The sequence below is a fragment of the Elgaria multicarinata genome, chromosome 10 (genome assembly GCF_023053635.1).
Source record: "Elgaria multicarinata webbii isolate HBS135686 ecotype San Diego chromosome 10, rElgMul1.1.pri, whole genome shotgun sequence".
NCBI lineage: Eukaryota > Metazoa > Chordata > Lepidosauria > Squamata > Anguidae > Elgaria > Elgaria multicarinata.
The window spans coordinates 86,328,125-86,347,848 of NC_086180.1; the positions used below are offsets into that span (position 1 = coordinate 86,328,125).

The 19,724-nt window shown below is 42.1% G+C and overlaps 1 protein-coding gene across 1 annotated transcript in view; it reads right to left on the bottom strand.

Moving 5' to 3' along the window:
- Positions 1–871: 871 nt before the first annotated feature.
- The window catches only part of LOC134404491 (cytosolic beta-glucosidase-like), a 57,911-nt gene continuing 39,058 nt past the window's right edge, over positions 872–19,724 (bottom strand). The window contains exon 5 of the mRNA XM_063135197.1: positions 872–1,413. Coding sequence (XP_062991267.1) covers positions 1,208–1,413 — 206 coding nt within the window. The 3' untranslated portion in view covers positions 872–1,207. The remainder of the gene's footprint in view (positions 1,414–19,724) is intronic.

The window sequence follows — 19,724 nt, forward strand, 5'->3', positions numbered from 1 at the left end:
AATATGGTGAAAGCACATCATGTGGCACCAGTACAGAATTGAGCTTCCTTTGTATCTTAGTTTTCATTTTTTTGAAATTCTGGCAAGTCTCTAGCCGATGTGGCCATGAAAATATGCTTTAAACTGTGTGGCTTAATGCCAACGTTTTCCAGTGGTTGTGGCGGTGCTTCAGTGCCTGCATAGCTCCTAGCTCCTACCCATGATTAAATAAATAAAAAAAATATCCCTGCAGAGTAAAGTATGCAATATTAAAGAAATTCTATACATCTGCATAATTTATACATGTCACAGAATTCAGCTTTTCCTCACACCGAATTTGGATTACCTGAGTGAAGATTTAAAAAGAAAAGTACCTATTTCATCAACGTGTGCTAGTTGCTTGCTATTGTCTATTGAATTTCTGCTCGTTACTAGACCATCCTTTGTTAAGCAGACTGCTTACTACCCCTTAACTGTGCATGTATTCATTCAATACACAGAAATGTCCAACAAGGTGCAAACAGAGCTAAAAAGCTATAGTGGTTTTAAAGGTGAAGCAGTCTTGCAGTGCAATGTTTCTCTGGAAATCTGATACAGAGTTGGAGAATTTGTTGCCTGTTATAGAAATGTCAGTTTGCTTTCAATAGGCTCCGCTTCTTAATACAATAAATACTACAAAGTCACCCTAAGTCTTTGCTCAACCAAAGCAAACAACACCTCTTTGAATTTCTCACCATTCAGGGAAATGGAAAGCAATATCCACTTTATTGGTACGACTTTAGTAAACTTACTTTGCTACCAAATCTAAAAACTGAATAAATATATACGGAGTTTTGAAATTTTAAAAATCGTATTTAGAAATCTGGATTTGTAAAAAATATAGAGATATTGAGCTGTCAAAATGTGTTTTGTCCATAACAGGTAAACAAATATTTGGATGGTTTCACTTGTTCCTTGCTTATTATTTCACTCTGATAGGAAAACGAAACACATAGGCAGACAGAAGTGTCTTTGAAATTTGTAGCATTTTCAGTTTGCTTTTTTCAACCCGAACCTTACAGTTTTGTAAGTCTGGCTTCCTTTTTGTATAGTTATTGTTCTGATTCCTTCTATTGCTTGTATTTTTAATCTGAATGTTGGTATTGAAAACCAACATTCAGATTAAAAAAGAGATTTCATCACGTGGCTCCTTTGAAAGTCGTCCATGGATACTGCTAAGAGACATCTGTTACCCATCTAATTTAACCCGTCTGTTGTTGGCAATGACTTTGGCATATTCAATGGCCGATCGGTAAGGAAGACGAGGAAGTGCTGAATTTTCAAAGGCTACATGGAAGAGTCCAAATCGAGAGCTGTATCCACAAGTCCATTCAAAGTTGTCCAAAAGGGACCAAACAAAGTAGCCTTTCAGTTGGACACCATCAATGTAAATTGCTGGAAGGAAAAATGGAAAGAAACACATTTATTTAATTTATATTTATTTGTTACATTTATATCTCGCCTGTCCTCCAAGGAGCCCAAGGTGGCATACATTATCCGCCTTCTCTTCATTTTATCCTCACAACCACAAACCTGTGAGGCATTAGTGACTGGCCCCAAATCACCCAGTGAGCTTCATGGCCAAGTAGGGAATAGAACTTGTGTTTCCTGAGCCACAGTCCAACATTCTCATTGCTACATCACACTGGTTTTTACTTTAGCTCACCTTTTGTTTATGGAACTCAAAAGGACATACATAAGGTTCATAGGAGGTCTCTCATCCAAGTACTCACAAGGCCTAGACCTGCTTAGTTTCAATAAGGTTATTGTAGCAAATACTTTCACACCAAGGGAGACTAGTCACTTGGGTACCTCTTGCTGCCATTCAACGTTGCAGCAATATCTAGTGAATGTAGATCTGGATCACGCGCTAGTTTCCCTGATTTTATGTAGGTTAGCAACAGTGCGAGTCAGGCCTCCATACATAGGATGTTTATGCATGTAAACATGTAGCGTTATCCAGTAGGCGTGGACAGGTCATGATTCTGCTTATTGCCACTGCTTGTAATATCTGCATCACAGATTGGCAAATTTCAGGCATGAGCTTCTAACCAAAGATCCTGTAAGATCTATCACCAGAACCTGGTGCAAAATATATAGAATTAAAGAATTCTGAGCCCAGGAGTTTGGTCCCCCTCAGCAGTATAATTTAGAGTGAGGTATTTGTTGTTGCTACAGTTAAACAATTGGGAGTCTGAAATATTTGCCAACCTACTTCAAAACATCACCAGATCTGCCAGTAGTTCCTTACCTCTCTTCTGTCCTATTTTTCACAGTGCTTCATCCAAACTGGGACTGTGTAATGAATTTTCATTTTTAATGAGTGAGCTTTCTATATTTTGGGAAACATATGTGCTATTATTTCCACACGAAAGTAGTGTTTTAGCAATATGCCAACATGGACTAAATCATTGCATAAAGAACATCATGTGAAAAATAAAGTTCTGATTGCTTAAAACCACTGTTGATTTCACAGCAAGCTTAAATGTTCAGAAAGAGCAGCAGTCTCTACTACTTGTCTTACAGACAGACAGACAGACAGAGACACAGACACACACACACACACACACACACACACACACACACACACACACACACAAATATTTAGGGAAAGAACTGCCTAGGTAGAGTCCACTATAGCTCGTGAAGAACGCAGCCCTCTCTGACATTATTAGACAATAAGCCACTGAGGACTCTACTGTATAATCTCTCTGCATGCTATAGACAAAACAGGAGAGGAAACCTTGCCCACGTGACTTGTCAGCTTGATTTATGAGGTACCTAAATCTTGGGGGAAGCAATCTTTTGTGTATTAAACCTCTGCTCAAAACAGCGCTGCGTGCAAAGATAACTGAGGACGACAGGGATGGCTCTTGGTCCACCAAAGCTGGAACAAATGTGATAAGGGCCGCCGTTCGCACGCATCTACTGGTTTGTTGGGGGAGGGGGGTTGGCTTTAAGCTATTATGAAAGGGAAAGGGTGCGCAGGGAGGCAAACGTAATGTAAAGGTGAGGCACGAAAATAATATCCGCGGTGAACTTTTGATGTACTGCTTCCTTGATGATAGGACGTTTGCTAAACATGGTGACTCCATGCCGATACTTTGATTAGAAAACACGTTGGGAGCTCATTATTTCTAAGCCGTGGGCATGATTCCCCAACGTTCTTAGTTAAATTGCACATTTCTGCCATACTGCACCAGTTATTCAACTCGCTTTCCCCCCATCCGTTTTTTGGGCAAGTGGAAGACTCTTAACTAAACGTTGCCCTGGAAGCAGACGATCCACTTTAGACGTACAATGGCCTCTTTATCTTTGGAGAATGGGACTAGTTCAAACCTCGCTCTGAGCACAAACACAGAACTGTGTCATTCTGCCCAGGTGATCTTCAGGTGAAGGAGGTGCATTATGGTACTCCTATAGAGGCTGTGGAGGAGAAAAATCCTTATGTCTGTAAAGTAACTGAAAGTCCATACACCTCCCTTTTACTCAATTAAATGTGAAGAACACAGGAGCTAAAGGATAAAAACGACTGATAAACTGTATGAGCAGATGAGGCTTCTGAGGCTGAATTCTTAGGCTGAAGCTGCTCAAATCACCGTGTCACATTTCATTTCATTTTTCTGTCCCTCATTGGCCCAAAATAATCTTTATGCATTTTCATAACACACGTTTCTGTCTTTCAGTATTGCACACTTGGAGTTCTGTTTCATACTTTTTATTAATAAATGCTGAATTTATGCAACGGCATTCTTATATCTAGACACCTCCAAAACATTGTCTGTAGTGTGTGGAAGAAAAGAAAAAGACTGGGGGGGGGGGCAGAGGTGATGCCTAATAGCCAGTGCCTAGGATCATCCTGGAGGTCTAAATTAATAGCTTTGGTAGCAAAGTTAGCCATATAACAGAGGTGTGAAATGGTGCCAATTCCCCTGCACACCTTGGTGTTTGATATGTGTGGGTTTAAAAAACAGGAAACATTGAAGAAGGGGAGGACAATGGCCAGAAAGAATGGAAGATTAGTTTACACCCCCTGCACCACATGCTTCCACCTCTCTGATGAAGTGTTTGATGATGTACAGGAAAACTAGGAAGTAGAGGACAAACCGAATCAGGTCAAAGGATGTCATGCAGACTATTTATTTAGTTATGTATTTCTATATTGCCCTAAATCACAAACACCCAAGAGTAGGCTACACTATTACATTAAAACTAACCACCACCACCACCATGAAAATTCATTACAAAATACAGAGGATTGCATTTTTAAAAGCACGCCCTATCCAATGCAGTGCAATCCTATGCATGTCTACTTGGAACTAAGTCCTGTTCCGTTCATTGGGACTTACTCCAAGGTAAGTGTCTATAGGATCACAGCCTAAAACATTTCAACTTGAAATGCCTAAAAGGACCGGTGTGGAATAATGATGATGGTGATGATCTTTGCCTGGCACCAGGTGCTGCCAGGTGAGCTTCCTTGGGGAGAGAGTTCTACAACTGAGGTGCTGCAATGCAGAGCGCCCTGTGTTTTGGTTGCCACCTTCCTGAGGTCTGCATGGAGGAAAGCATCAGCAGATGAACAGGCTGATGTGGGTGCAGATGTTCCTTCAGATATTTGGCCCCCAGACATAGAGCTTTATAGATAAATCACCAGCAACTTGAATTGAGCTCAGAAATAGATCAAATAATTGGTGCAATTGGTTCACAACAGTTAGTCCCAGTAAGAATTCTTGCAGCTGTGTTCTGTCCTAACTACAGTTTTTGAGTTGTCTTTAAGGGCAACTTCATGCAGTGGAGGCTGGTGGCTCCAATTTCGGTGGGGCTGTGCTTTCATCCTGGGTTTCAGTCAGAACTACCCAGAATTCTTAAGGTGCTGAACCAAATTCACGATAGAGTTCAGCACCTTGGAGAGCTCTTTTAGAGTTCTGGGTGGTTCTGACTAAAACCTGAGTGGCATCACAGCCCCACCAAAATAGGAGCCACCACCCACCACCGGCTTCATGAAGAATGCCTCTGTGCAATCTGTACCATTCTTATTTATTTATTTATTTATTTATTTATTTATTTAGCACCAGGAATGTACTTGGTGCTGTTCAAAATATACAAATAAAACAGCGATACCCTGCCTAGAGTCTTACAATCTAAAATCACATTAAAACATATGAAGGGGGGGGGGGTTCACAAAGCAGAAATAAGAGAATAATCATAGTAATAAGAACAGTAAATCAAGCTAAAATACCAAAAGCTATTGAAAACAAATGCTCCCCTTTTACATGTATGAAAAGCAGGTTGTATGAAAACACCTGGTACAAACACACCATTGATATATCGTATATCAACATATATATGTCTCTCTATGTCACTTCCATGTCAGGACAACTGTGTGTGCACCATCACATATGTGACCGCTCATGATCATAGATGAGGGTATACCTACAGAGGAGAATTGTTGTATACAAAGTGAACCTTATTCTCAATCTCTACAACTGTGTCTAAGTACTCTGGTGACAGCCACATTATTAATTAGCATAGATCTATTTACACCCATCATGCCATTAATCACTGTATCAGGAAGGTCGTCTAATTAATTAACCACCATGGGTGGTCACAACAGCTGAAAGAACCATTTCAGGTGTATGGCAGAGTACCTCATTTGTCTTGTCTTATGCGTTACCCATCTCTTTCTTGTAGGGCCCTTTCTGCATACTTTTCTTTCCTTGATCTCTGTGTTAGCTTTGATACCATGGGACACTCACTCTCCACAAGGTCTTTTCATTCTTGGAGTGTTATGACATCAATTTACTGGTCCTTCACATCACACTGACAGCTCCTTCAGTTCCTCTATTGAAATAGCTTCTTCTCTTTCACTGTCCAGTGGCATTTTCTAACGTTTACTATGAATTCCGGCTTTTATTCTCTTTTCTTTTTAAACATCGCAACGGTGGTCCCTACCCCAACCTGATCCATACATATATATTCCATTTTTTGTCCATATTTTTACTTTAAACCCAGCTTCCCAACTCAGACATCTGTGGTGTCTTATCCCTCTTCCATTGCCATGATGTCTTGCACAAATCCATCAGTGGTCAGCCACCTACAATGTGCAGAAGGCAAGGGTCTCCAAAGTCCCTTCCACTGGCCAACTCAGGCATATTATATTTTGTACTTCTTGCATTAGATGATTTGGTTTTTTTTCCCAAAAAACCAAAATGATAATAAATAAATAAATAAATAAATAAATAAATAAATAAAATTCTTTAATTTTGGCATGGCTGAGAGTCACCGGGGCTACTTCATGGCCAATAGCTTAGAGGGCTTTGTAAACAAACAGAAAAGATTTGATTTGATTTTTGATATTGTATTTGATTTTATATATGACTTGTAACTAGCTAAAACCCATTCAGGGTTGCCATAATAATAAATGAGGAGGTTAGGTCTATCAGTGCCTGCCAGTCATGTTTATTTATTAATTAAAACATGCATTTGTTTTACTTACTTATATAGTGCCAAGCATTTATATAGTGCCAACAAAAAAAAATGTTATGGTGCTTTCCAAAAAATTAGATGACAGGTCTCTGCCTCAAAGGGCTTACAATATAGAAATAAACACGAAGGAGACAACAAAGGGAGGTGACAGAAGCGGAGGAAGGGCTAGAATCATAGAATAGCAGAGTTGGAAGAGGCCTACAAGGCCATCAAGTCCAACAAATTTTTGTGTACCGCCCAGAGAGCTTTGGCTATTGGGTGGTATAAAAATGTAATAAATAAATAAATAAATAAATAACCCCCCTGCTCGATGCAGGAATCCACCCTAAAGCATCCTTGACAGATGGTTGTCCAGCTGCCTCTTGTGGTTCCACATGCTTAGTTGCAGGAAGGCAACGCTCCAGATGTTTTTGACTACAACTCCCATCATCTCTGACCATTAGCCATGCTGTCTGGGATTGACCAGTGTAGTAGTTGAACAGTTCTGGAGGGATCCAGGTTGGGGAAAGGCACAATAGAACATGAAGACTTGGCGTAGTGCTGAAGACGTCATGACGAAAAGCCTCCAACGTGGCACGGACTCAAAATCAAAACCACAAAAAATAACGCAATATCAAAGAACGTTGCCAAAGAAGCAGGCTGTACACTCCGCGCCCCCCTGAACACGGGTCCACTGCCGTGTTGTGGTAACAGGCAGTCCTGTTTCATCCTGAAGCAACTGCCCAAGTCACAGCAGCTCTGCATGTAGGCCCAAGACGCTTCCATCTCTGTCATCCATGAACCATCCAGCAACCCTACATACTCTCATAGGCCAACACGCAGGTGCCGCTGAGCCCCTGAACTAGACCCACATCTACAGCATTTGGCGCGACAGAGGGGGGATGTCTGCAATTGAGAGATTGTAAACTAAAACCAATTGTGAGCTGTCTGAATGCACAGTAGGTTCAATGTGTCAAGACCGATTTACATTTCAGTTTTTCCGCAGCTGGCAATCTTAGCAATAGTAGAAGACAGACAGAAACTAAACATATGAGCATCAATAAAGAGGATTAAGGATAAATACTAGGGATTTCTTCTGAGTGGCATTTTGCAAGCATTGTTCACAAACTGACAACTTTATAGCGCCTACTGTCTAAGAGGAGACAAACAGAAGATTTGTGAGCAGGGAAAGCAGCCATTTTCAATGAAGAAGTCAGCATATTTAATAAGGAAAACCGGGAAGGGGGGGAACATCAGGTGCAATTCAAATACCTGTTTATTAGAATTCTCTAGCTCTCATCTGCTCAGGGGTTTAACTGGCAATAAATTAAAGTGCTGTACAGCATTGTTGCCACTAGAATTGTGAACTTCTTAAGTTCACATGTTTCCCTAGCCGATGAACCTTTTCCTGTGGTAATTTATTTATTTATTTTATTTATTTATTTATTTATTTATTACATTTTTATACCGCCCAATAGCTGAAGCTCTCTGGGCGGTTCACAAAAATTAAAACCATAATAAAACAACCAACATGTTACTACAAAATACAGTATAAAAAGCACAACCAGGATAAAACCATGCAGCAAAATTGATATAAGATTAAAATACAGAGTTAGAACAGTAAAATTTAAATTTAAGTTAAAATTAAGTGTTAAAATACTGAGAGAATAAAAAGGTCTTCAGCTGGCGGTGAAAGGAGTACAGTGTAGGCGCCAGGCGGACCTCTCTGGGGAGCTCATTCCACAACCCGGGTGCCACAGCAGAGAAAGCCCTCCTCCTCCTAGCCACCTACCTCACTTCCTTTGGTAGGGGCTCACGGAGAAGGGCCCCTGTAGATGAGCTTAAGGCCCGGGCAGGTACATATGGGAGGAGGCGTTCCTTCAGATAGCCTGGCCCCAAGCCGTTTAGGGCATTAAATGTCAATACCAGCACTTTGAATCGGGCCCGGACCTGGACTAGCAGCCAATGAAGTTGTAAAAGGACTGGCGTAATGTGATCTCGTCGGCCAGTCCCTGTTAGTAACCGGGCTGCCCTGTTTTGTTCCAGTTGAAGTTTCCAGACCATTTTCAAAGGCAGACCCACGTATAACGCATTGCAGTAATCCAAACGAGAGGTTATCAGAGCATGGATAACTGTAGCTAGGCTATCTCTGTCTAGATAAGGGTGCAGTTGGTATATCAGCCTAAGCTGATAAAAGGTGCTCTTTGCTACTGAGTTCACCTGTGCCTCAAGTGACAGTTCTGGATCCAAGTGACAGTTCTGGTAAAAGAGCAGGATGCACCTCCTCCTCTACCACCCACGTAACATTCACTGCTGATATAGTGGTCCCCACGTACCCAGTTCGCACAATCTTTGTCCCCCTCAGCTGATGCCGTACAATTGGGAATTAGCCGGACATCTTCTCCAAGTCATCATGAGCACAACAGTTTCTGTTGGCTGAGCGTTTTCAAGAAACAAACATTGCAGAAAAGGGTGAAACGGTGCACATGTCTGAGTCACACGAAGGTTTCTCCACTAAGGATATCATATATCCCAGCAGGATTACATGGAGAAAATAAGTGCAGACTGTTTGTAGAAGGCATCTCATGGTTTGGGAGGGTCTACATGTGCAATGTGAAGGAGACAGTGATGAACCTGTATAGTCAAAACCTATATACATTTTCTAGTTTTTGCCATAGCTGCAATCGCTATTTATATTTTTATATTTTATATTTTTATATCTAATCCAAAGGGATCGTGTCTGGTCTCAATAGACCAACCTTTCCCAACTTGGGGCCCTCCAGCTGTGCTGGACTACAAGTCCCAGAATCCCCCAGCCAGCCAGCCCCACAGGTCGGGGAAGTCTACTATATACACTCATCTCATTTGATGCACACATCAAATGAGATCATAGAATCATAGAATAGCAGAGTTGGAAGGGGCCTACAAGGCCATCAAGTCCAACCCCCTGCTCAATGCAGGAATCCACCCTAAAGCATCCTTGACAGATGGTTGTCCAGCTACCTCTTGAATGCCTCTAGTGTGGGAGAGCCCACCACCTCCCTAGGTAACTGGTTCCATTGTCGTACTGCTCTAACAGTCAGGAAGTTTTTCCTGATGTCCAGCTGGAATCTGGCTTCCTTTAACTTGAGCACGTTATTCCGTGTGCTGCACTCTGGGAGGATCGAGAAGAGATCCTGAGTGAGGTTAGTTAGGCAAAGAGATAATGACCATACTCACACATTCCCAAGAATGGACGCTAGCCAAATGCAAGGTAAGACAGCAGAATTATGCCTGCCCACATGCCTCCAGTTCTGCCTCACCTCCACTTGTTAATGTAATGTTCACATAAAAGTATGCAGTGAATACCTTTGCTGCTTTCCCCCCTCTTCCGATTCTGAGGAGTAAGGATTGCCCTATTTTCAGTATACGAATGAGGCAACCGATACACCTTCTTGCAATGTGGGTTGTACATCAAGATATGAAGGGAAAACTGGGTCTTGAGGGCAAGACATGAAGAGTGATCCTGCTGCCCCACTGCACGTTCAGTGCGCACACTTTTTGGAATGCATGAATAGCCGCCACCACCTGACTAAGGCCAACCACTCTTCATCCATTCATGACATTTAGAACTGTAAGATATGGCTGAGGCTCATGCCACACAATCCCATGCTGTTAAAACTGTTTACAATCAGGGACTGGCTGAAGGGCTAGCTTCAAGTCTCACATTTTTGGTGGTAGAGAGTAGAAATAATGCCTTACTGCATTTTGTAATGGCCTTTGTAATGGATCTTGCAAATCACCTCAGATGTGCAGAGAGGCCCAGCAGGGCAAGGTGAAAATGCTTTCCATGTGAAGAGTGGACATGATGTTACTATGTCACCAGATGATGTCACTATGAAGTTACCAGAGGCTTCTGGGAATTCAAGACACAGGCCTATCATTGCCCTGAGATGTCCCTGGGTCATTGCAGGCTATCTCCTATGCTCCAAAGCCTCCAGCACAGAGGTGTAATGGAAATTTTTGAAGTGCATCATGTCAGTCCCCATAGCCACATCCTGAAGGACCATCCAAAATTGCAGGCAGCTGCATTGATCCATATCAACAAAAAAGTTCTAGGAGTTTTCATGGAGCAGATCCTGGTTGGGACAAAACTCCACCTCATCACTACTCACCCGCCAAAGCCTCTTACTGTGTAAGAAAATATATTCCATCCAAATCACACTTGTGTGAGAGACTTCAGATTGCTACGCATGTATCGCAAGTGAAAGTTTGTCATTTTGTCTAATTCCAGTCTAGAGCAAATAAAAAGACCTGTCAGACCGAACGCACCAAAGCCACTCTTGCTGTCCACCAACATCATCCAGGCCTATTCCTTTTAATTAAAAGAAATGCTCTCAGGCTTGCCATATTCTGCAAACTGCAGATCAATACTTATTCAGAAAACAAGACTCCTTGTATACTGCGAATTGAAAATTATGAAATATGTCTTCTCCTTGAAAACTTTTGGGACTAAAGCATTATTGCATACAGAATCTCTCTTGCTGCCAAGATGGAAAAAAAATAATGAAATCGTACAAGGGAGAACGAGTAAAAAAAAAAAAATCAAGAATACAGGTAAATTATATATATAAAATCATGCTGGTTGCAGCAATAATGAAGCACAATCAATTATAAAAGCCAATTGACCTATTATATTTTACTTACCTAAACATTTTGAACTCTCCATATCCTATCATGAACTGGAAAACAGTTCTTAAAAAACTAATGTAGTACAATGAGCTTTTATATTGTATTTTATGTTATAGTTTTATACTGTTGCTTTATACTTTGAATGTTTAAATTTTTATGAACCGGCTATTGGGCGGTATAGAAATGTAATAAATAAATAAATAAATAAATAAATAAATAAATAAATAAAATTATAGACCAGGTGATGGGGTTGCACTCCCTCTAAAGGACCAGGTTCGTAGTTTGGGGGTGCTCTTGGATCCAGAACAGTCACTTGAGGCACAGGTGAACTCAGTGGCAAAGAGCACCTTTGATCAGCTTAGGCTGATATACCAACTGCGCCCTTATCTGGACAGAGATAGCCTAGCTACAGTGATCCATGCTCTGATAACCTCTCATCTGGATTACTGCAATGGATTATATGTGGGTCTGCCTTTGAAAATGGTCTGGAAACTTCAGCTGGTACAAAACAAGGCAGCCCGTTTACTAACAGAGACTGACCAACGAGACATCACGCCAGTCCAGGTCTGGGCCCGATTCAAAGTGCTGGTATTAATATTCCAAGCCGTAAATGGCTTGGGGACAGGTTATCTGACGGAATACCTCCTCCCATATGTACCTTCCCAGACCCTAAGATCATCTACAGGGGTTCTTCTCCATGAACCCTTGCCAAAGAAAGTGAGGCAGGTGGCTACCACAAGGATGGACTTCTCTGTTGTGGCACCCCAGCTGTGGAATGAGCTCCCTAGAGAGATTCGCCTGGCACCTACAGTATCTTTTAGACGTCAGGTGAAGACCTTTTTATTTTCTTAGTATTTTAACAGTTTATCAACTTAATTTTTAACTTTGCTGTTTTAAATTTGGATTTCACATCTGTATTAATTTCTGCATTGCTGCTTGGTTTTATCCTGTTTGTGCTTTTATATTGTATTTTATACTATGTTTTTATACTGTTTTTGTTTTATATTTTGAATGATTTTCATGGCTTCAGTTTTTGTGAACCGCCCAGAGAGCTTTGGCTATTGGGCGGTATAAAAATGCAATAAATAAATAAAACCTGTCACTATATAAAACAAGAAAAAAAGCAAAAATTACCCACCCCCAAATGTAATTTAAAAATGTGTTTGTGTGTGTGTGTGTGTGTGTGTGTGTGTCCACACACCTAAAAGTTAAAAGGACAGTACAATTCTGTTCTGGTAGCACTCTTTCTCTTTCAAGAAGCTAATTTGACAACTTCGGAATCACCATTAAAAAGTCCCTGCTCCTTTCCATTATTAATCACACCACTCCAAAAGATACACAAACTAACAACAACAACAAATCTTCAGTTTCACTCCATTTTTACATTAGGAGATGGAAAGGGCACACTCCAAGCTATGTCGGACCCAAGTTTTAAAATTACAGCCATATAGTACCAATACTTCAACACTTCAATTCTAAGATCTCTGAACTGAACACACACAAAAGATTTTTGTGACCTCTAAATTTGTTATCCAAGATAAACACATTAGAAAAAGAAGAAGGATTACCTTCTCTGCAGAGCTGGAAAGATGAAGGCACAGAACAGAATTTTCTACGTATTTATCCTGAATAGTTTAGTGGATAAGCCTTTCCCCCCCCCCCTGCTGAATTATCTCAGCAAGTCCATACGAATTGTCTTAGGATGCTGTCATGAGTAATATTCAAACTTTATTCTGTTGTATGAAAATATAGGTTGTTCTGCCTTTTACTCCTGGGCTTGCCAGTAGCCCTATGAAGGGACAAGTGGTGGTTCAGGTATCCAGACCAGTGTTTGTGGTCAAACGTCTAGTTTCACTTCCAGTTCTGCACATATTTTATTCATTTATTTATTTATTTATTTAGAATATTTATATACCGCTCCCCATTGAAAAATTTTGGAGCGGTGTACAAGATAAAATGAAAACAAAAACAGAATAAAACAGTTAAAACAAAATTTAAAAGAAGCAAAAAAAAAAAAAAACCACCAACAACAGAGATTCAAGGCTGCATATTAAGGAAAGGCTTCCTGGAATAAAGATGTTTTCAGGAGGCGCCGAAAGGAGTACAAGGTTGGAGCCTGCCTGACCTCCAGAGGCAGGGAGTTCCACAGGAGGGGCGCCACCACGCTGAAGGCTCTTCCCCTGGTGGACTCCAATCGGAGGATGGGTCTATGTGGAACCTCCAGGAGCAGGCCCTCGGATGACCTCAGTGACCGGGCAGGTTGGTAAGGGAGAAGGCGCTCTCTCAGGTATCCTGCTCCCAAGTTGTTTAGGGCTTTGTACACAGGTACAAGACCCTTAAACCTGGCCCGGTAGCGAATAGGCAGCCAGTGCAGTTCCCTCAGCAGAGGAGTTACATGCTGGAAAGGGGCAGCTCCAGACAACAGCCGAGCTGCAGCATTCTGCACTAGCTCCAGCTTCCGGAGCAGCTTCAAGGGCAGCCGCACACAGAGCGCATTGCAGTAGTCCAATCTTGAGGTTACCAATGCCTGTACCACCGTGGTCAAGCTATCCCTGTCCAGGAGAGGCCGTAGTTGGCGAACCAACCGAAGATGGTAAAAGGCACTCCGAGCCGTGGCAGCTACTTGAGCCTCCAACGACAGAAATGGGTCTAAGAGTACCCCCAAACTACGAACCTGTTCTTTCAGAGGCAGTGCAACCCCATCCAGAACAGGCAATCCAGAACTGCAACACTTGGGGGAGGGAAAATGCAAGCCTACACACCTGGCTGCTTTTAGAGATTTGCATGTTTTTAATGTGGATCTGAAAGCACGTCTAGCTAAATGAGCTTACAAAGCCTCCCGTGTTTGAGAAACCTAAGGTCCTTTTAACTGGAGATGGCCAGCACTGGCGGTTTCTACCAACGTAACAGCGCTACCATGGAGCTATAAACCCTCACCAAACCTCAACCAGAAATGGAACAGAACATAAACTAGAAATCATTAAAACACACACGTATAAAAAGACATCTTTATTTAGTCAGGACTTCGTATATAAACTGGTCTGTTGCTGGAGGTGTTTTTAATTGGTTTATTTCTATTTATTTCTTACATTGTTGTGTTTTTAATGCTATGTTTTAAATAAGATTTCATTTTTAATCTGCATTTAATTGTTCGCCGCCTTGAGCACCAATTGTGGGCAGAAAGGCAGGATATAAGTTCAATACTAAATGAATCAATATTGTGTTCTAGAGGATAATATTTTAACTCCCCAAATATTTTGTGTTTTATGGAACATTTTCATCCTTGCTAGTCTAACAAAGTACAAGTGAACTATGAGGCATATTTATTCTTTGAACTCAGCTAGGACTGATCTTCCAGCACTGCAAAAATCTCTGACGATTAGCCAAATTCTGCAAGACTAGCAGTCTTCGTTCACTACGGAGGACAGTAAACTACTTCCTCACCCCAGGAGGGAGAGAAAGGTCGCCTGGGGTCTGGGACTAAGGTTATTAGTGATATAACAGCAGCCGCCACATCACAGTGCTTTCTGTCTGCAAAGCACCTAGATTTGCAGATGTTCAGAAGCCAATGGCAAAAATGTACAGTGAACAATTCTGGGCTCTCTTTCCCTCCTATCTTCTGATGAAGAAGGATTTCTTTCAAATTAGATCAAAGCCAGTCTCCTTTGCCCACACCGTTCTGATGTCACACTAGATTTGGGGTGGGGGTTATTTTTTTCCCCTAAACAACAGCAACAAAATTTATAAATACAGGACACATTAATAAAAGTGAAGTTTTGGGGAAGCTTTTTGTTTAAATAAAAGACATTTTTCATATCATGTTAATCTTCCTTTCCTATTACAAGCCAGCAACAGGTGCATATCCAGAGTTTATTTAAGATCAATAGATTAGAGATGAAAGAATTAAAGTAGACTTTTCTCTGACTAAAAGAGAATATGAAATGGATACAGCAAAACACTGCCACCTCCAGTTACAGAGAATACTCCGTCTACCGTCTATACGACGCACACACACACACTCCTCACTACTGAAAGATGAAGAGTACATATAAAGCACAAGTGAACCCTAGAGGCAGGCAAGGTGCCTAAGGCTAATTGAATACCAGTGAGGTCCCAGGGAATTTCTTTGATCACACATCGATTATTTTCTCAGCTTCATGTAATTCCCACAATAAAAAAAAAGGTATTAATCCCAAGTTAAGGTTGAAAATTTAAAGATGTCCCTTGAAATGGGCATCATGTTGCAGAAAACAGGGAGATGGAGGGTTCAAATCCCTGCTCAACCATTACATTCAACTGGGTGATCTGGGGAACGCCCCCACCCTCTCAGCCTGACCTACCTTTCAAAGTTGCAGTAAAGGTAAAATGGGGGGGAAAGGAAAGGAACCTCTCGTGCAAGCACTGAGTCTTTACTGACTCTTGGAGGGACGCCAGCTTTCGCTGACGTTTTCTTGGCAGGCCTTATAGCGGGGTGGTTTGCCGTTGCCTTCCCCGGCCGTTATTACCTTTCCCCCAGCTAACTGGGTACTCATTTTACCGACCTCGGAAGGATGGAAGGCTGAGTCGACCTGAGCCGGCTGCCTGAAACCAGCTTCTGCTGGGATTGAACTCAGGCCATGGGGAGAGTTTCAGCTACAGAAACTGCTGCTTTACCGCTCTGCGCCACACAAGGCTCAAAGGAAAGGAACCTCTCGTGCAAGTACTTGAGTCATTGCTGACTCCTAGAGGTACGCCTGCTTTCGCTGACGTTTTCTTGGCAGACTTTGTAGTGGGGTGGTTTGCCATTGCCTTCCCCAGTCGCAGTTACCTTTCCCCCAGCTAGCTGGGTACTCATTGGAAGGCTGAGTCGACCTGAGCCGGCTGCCTGAGAACCAGCTTCCGCTGGGATCGAACTCAAGCCGTGGGGAGAGTTTCAGCTGCAGTAAATGCCGCTTACCACTCTGTGCCACACGAGGCTCATGTTAAAATGGGGAAACCCTCATATAAAGCATCTTTAACGCTTTGGAAGAAGGATGGGGTATGAATGTGGTAAATACATGCTGAGGTTCTGCACTGCACCCTGCAAGACCTCTCTGAAAATGGGCAGAATCCAATAGGGCGCTTACGTCCCCACCAATTCCTTTCTGACAGCAGAGATTTAGAGATTCCTAGGGGAAGCCCTGAAACGACTAGAAATGCTTGTTTCTGGAAGAAGCCAGGTCGGCGGAACTTCCATATTTATTTCTTTATTAAAATATTTGCATCCCGCCCTTTTTTCCACTGGGATCTCAGGGCGGCGTCAATTCAAGCAATATAAAACAATAAATAATTTGCACAGCTAAAAATGTATTAAACCATTAACAAGCTAATGCCGGTAACAAATGTAAAACGGTAAAAATAATAATTGAAACTAGATGTTACTCCAGGCAAATTTAGCCCTCAAAGGCTTTGATAAAAAGCCACGGTTTAACTTGGTGCCAAAACAAAGCCAGCGCCTGCGCCAGTCGGGCCTCCAAGGGGAGGGCATTCCACAACCATGGTGCCACAACAAAGAAAGCCCTCTCCCATGTCCCACCATAATGTATGTCTCGAACGGGTGGGACGCAGGGGTGAGCTCTGCCAACTTGCCTCCTTCCAGAAAGGAGTGTTTCTGCTCATTTCAAGTTGTCCTGGAAGTGCTAAATTGCCATTGCGCAATTGGTGGGGCCTCCTTGCGCAGTGAAATCGGTGGGTTGGAAGAGAATCAACAGGGGCGGAAGCACCCTGTTTGATTCTGCCCAAAGTGAACCGACTTGACATCTTTGAGCATTGAGGATACTTTCAGACACCACTGAATAAGCACCACGCTAGAATGAGTACCACACTTAAAAGTCCGGATGTGTTGTACTATAATCCCCAGCATCCCTCAGACAGCTGCAGGGAGCACCAGGTCAGGGAAGAACTGCCTTAAAATAAATCTGAACTACCTGTAAATAATTGCTATTGCTACTCAATAGCCACTAGATGCCACCAGTGCATGGATTACACTACCCTGGGAGGGCCCAGGAAGGGATAATCCACTGCAAGCCACTCCTATGTGTCTGGCCAGCTGACTGGTTTCACGTACAGAGGGACTTTGGGTGTTTCACGTACCGAGAGACTTTTCAGCCCAGTGGGGAAAGAGCTATCTGGAGCAGGACCACTGGGAGAGGAGTAGAGAGCCTTCTCTCCCCCTGTCCCTCAGCAATCCTGATGGAGATTGCTCTTTCTCTGCTGGTGGTAGCAGAGGGAAAAGAGTGGTCTGTATGAGGATCTCTGAGGGAGGGAGAAGTGCCTGTGTGTGTGGGTGTAAGATTCATCAACGGGGGGCAGGACACCCATGGGGCCACAGTTAAGGCCTTGTGGGTCCACCGGTTGTGCACCCCCTGGTATAAATGATGGAAATGGGCATATGAACTATGCAGCCATACTAACAGCACAAAGCCTTTTGCTTTTTTCTTCCTTTTTTGAAAGTGTGTCTGTGTGCACATCGGGGAGGTTAACCGTTTGGCCCATGTTGGTTAACATTATGGTGCCTTAAATATAACCACCACAAGTGCTTTTAAAAACACACTGCTATGTTGCACTTCCATCTTTATTAAACCAAGAGCAAGCTTTTGAAATTTGGTGTGCCTCTTATTCCTCCCCAATTATAGATTTTTCTCCTAATAATCAGTCTCTAAGAAACGAAGCAAAGAAAAGGTCACCGTCAGGGGCATTGCTAGGTCAGGGGCCCACGGAGCCCCAATTCCAGATCAGTTTTCCTGGGCTGTGGGTCTATTCCCGAAAGCCTCAACTGTCTATTGATGACAATGGAAGATGCTCTTTTAACTCAATTGCATGGGTGTGTGTGGGGGGGGGGTCCTATAGGAGGCAAAGAGAAAGAAGAACGAATGGGACACGAGAGTTGGCAAATTATTTATAACTGAAGAGGAACTTCTGATTTCGGATGAGCTTCGGCGGGGTGCTAATTAAGTAATTTATTTTATTTGAGATTATTTGAATGAGAAATTCACTGGCTGGCTTTGCCTTCTGTGAAATTTAAGTAAATCCTAATAATTATTTCTAAATGTGCATATAGATATAAATTAGCATATCTAAAACTTATGCGGATTTGTACCCAGTGGGCCTGGGGCCTGAGTCTTTTAAGTGACTAGCAATGCCCCTGGTCACCATTAAAAGTCATCTTGATTCCCAGTGTATTAGAAACCTGCATTACTCCTGAGTTATGGGGTCATGCACCTGGTTCCTAGAACGGGCTCAGGAAAGGTATGTGCACTTTGGGGTCTCAGAAAAGCACATGGAGGTAGAGGCCATGGCCTGTTGTTGGGTTATTTGAGGGTTGCTAACCCCCTCCAACAAGCCATGCTGCCTGGGTTTGGATGACATAACAACCTGTGCCCGGGAGGGTAATTAAGCAAATGGTGCCTGGCCTGCACCCCAGCTGAAACAAGCCATCATTACTTGTTTCAGCTGTGGTGATCGTGCAAACTGAGCAACTGTATTTTTTATTGTGGTTTGATATTTTATTCTAATTGCTGTTTCAATGAATTCTGTACACTGATGAAATGTGGTATATTATAATTATAGTAGTAGTAGTAGTAATATGAATACTAAAACTACACAACACTACACCAGTGTGGTGTAGTGGCTAAATTGTTGGACTGTGAGTCAGGAGATCCAGGTTCTAGTCCCCACTCAGCCATGGAAGCTCACTGGGTGAGTTTGGGTCAATCACAGACTCTCAGCCCAGCCTACCTCACAGGGTTGTTGTTGTGAGGATAAAAATGGAGAGGAGGATTATGTACGCCACCTTGGGTTCCTTGGAGGAAAAAAGGCAGGATATAAATGCAATAAATAAAATAAAATAAATACTAATACTAATACTAAAAATAATTGTCCATGACTTCTTGAAGAGTCCAAACTTGCCATCAGCACATCTTTTTAAACATAGCAGGTACATCTTTAAATTTCTCACTTGTAATGTATTCCCCACTCAAAATAAAAACAACCACCCAAAATGTGACAGCCATCATTAGTTCTTTGATGCTTGCAGCTAATTTTATATTTTGTGCATATGAGCTACCAAGCAGCGATGCATAAATTGGGAGTCAACCATAAAATCACTATAAAAATGACCTATAAACTCTTTACTTTTACAATATAAAATAGAGCAATAACAAAAAAGTTTCTCCCAGCAGGGGATAATCAGAAGGAACCATATTTAATTGTAACATTGTTGTTGAGAAATTGTATGAAGGAATAAGCACTCTTTTCAGGCACAGATATGAAGAATTAAATTACCCTTTAGGTTGAAAATCCACAGGCTTTTTAATTTCTCCTAAAGATGAGTTCTTTTGAGAACTCTGTGAAAACTCCAGGATTTCTTCAGCTACAAGTACCAACTCTAATCAGAAAACAAACACGCCTGCTGCTCAAAATACATCACGCTCCCCCAGAACGTTCTCCAACCAGAAATACTTACCATTCTACGTCAGGGCAGACTTAACTCTGATTCCCTGCTAAGAAATGGTCAAATGATGGATTAAGCGAAACCCTGGTCATCTTCAATT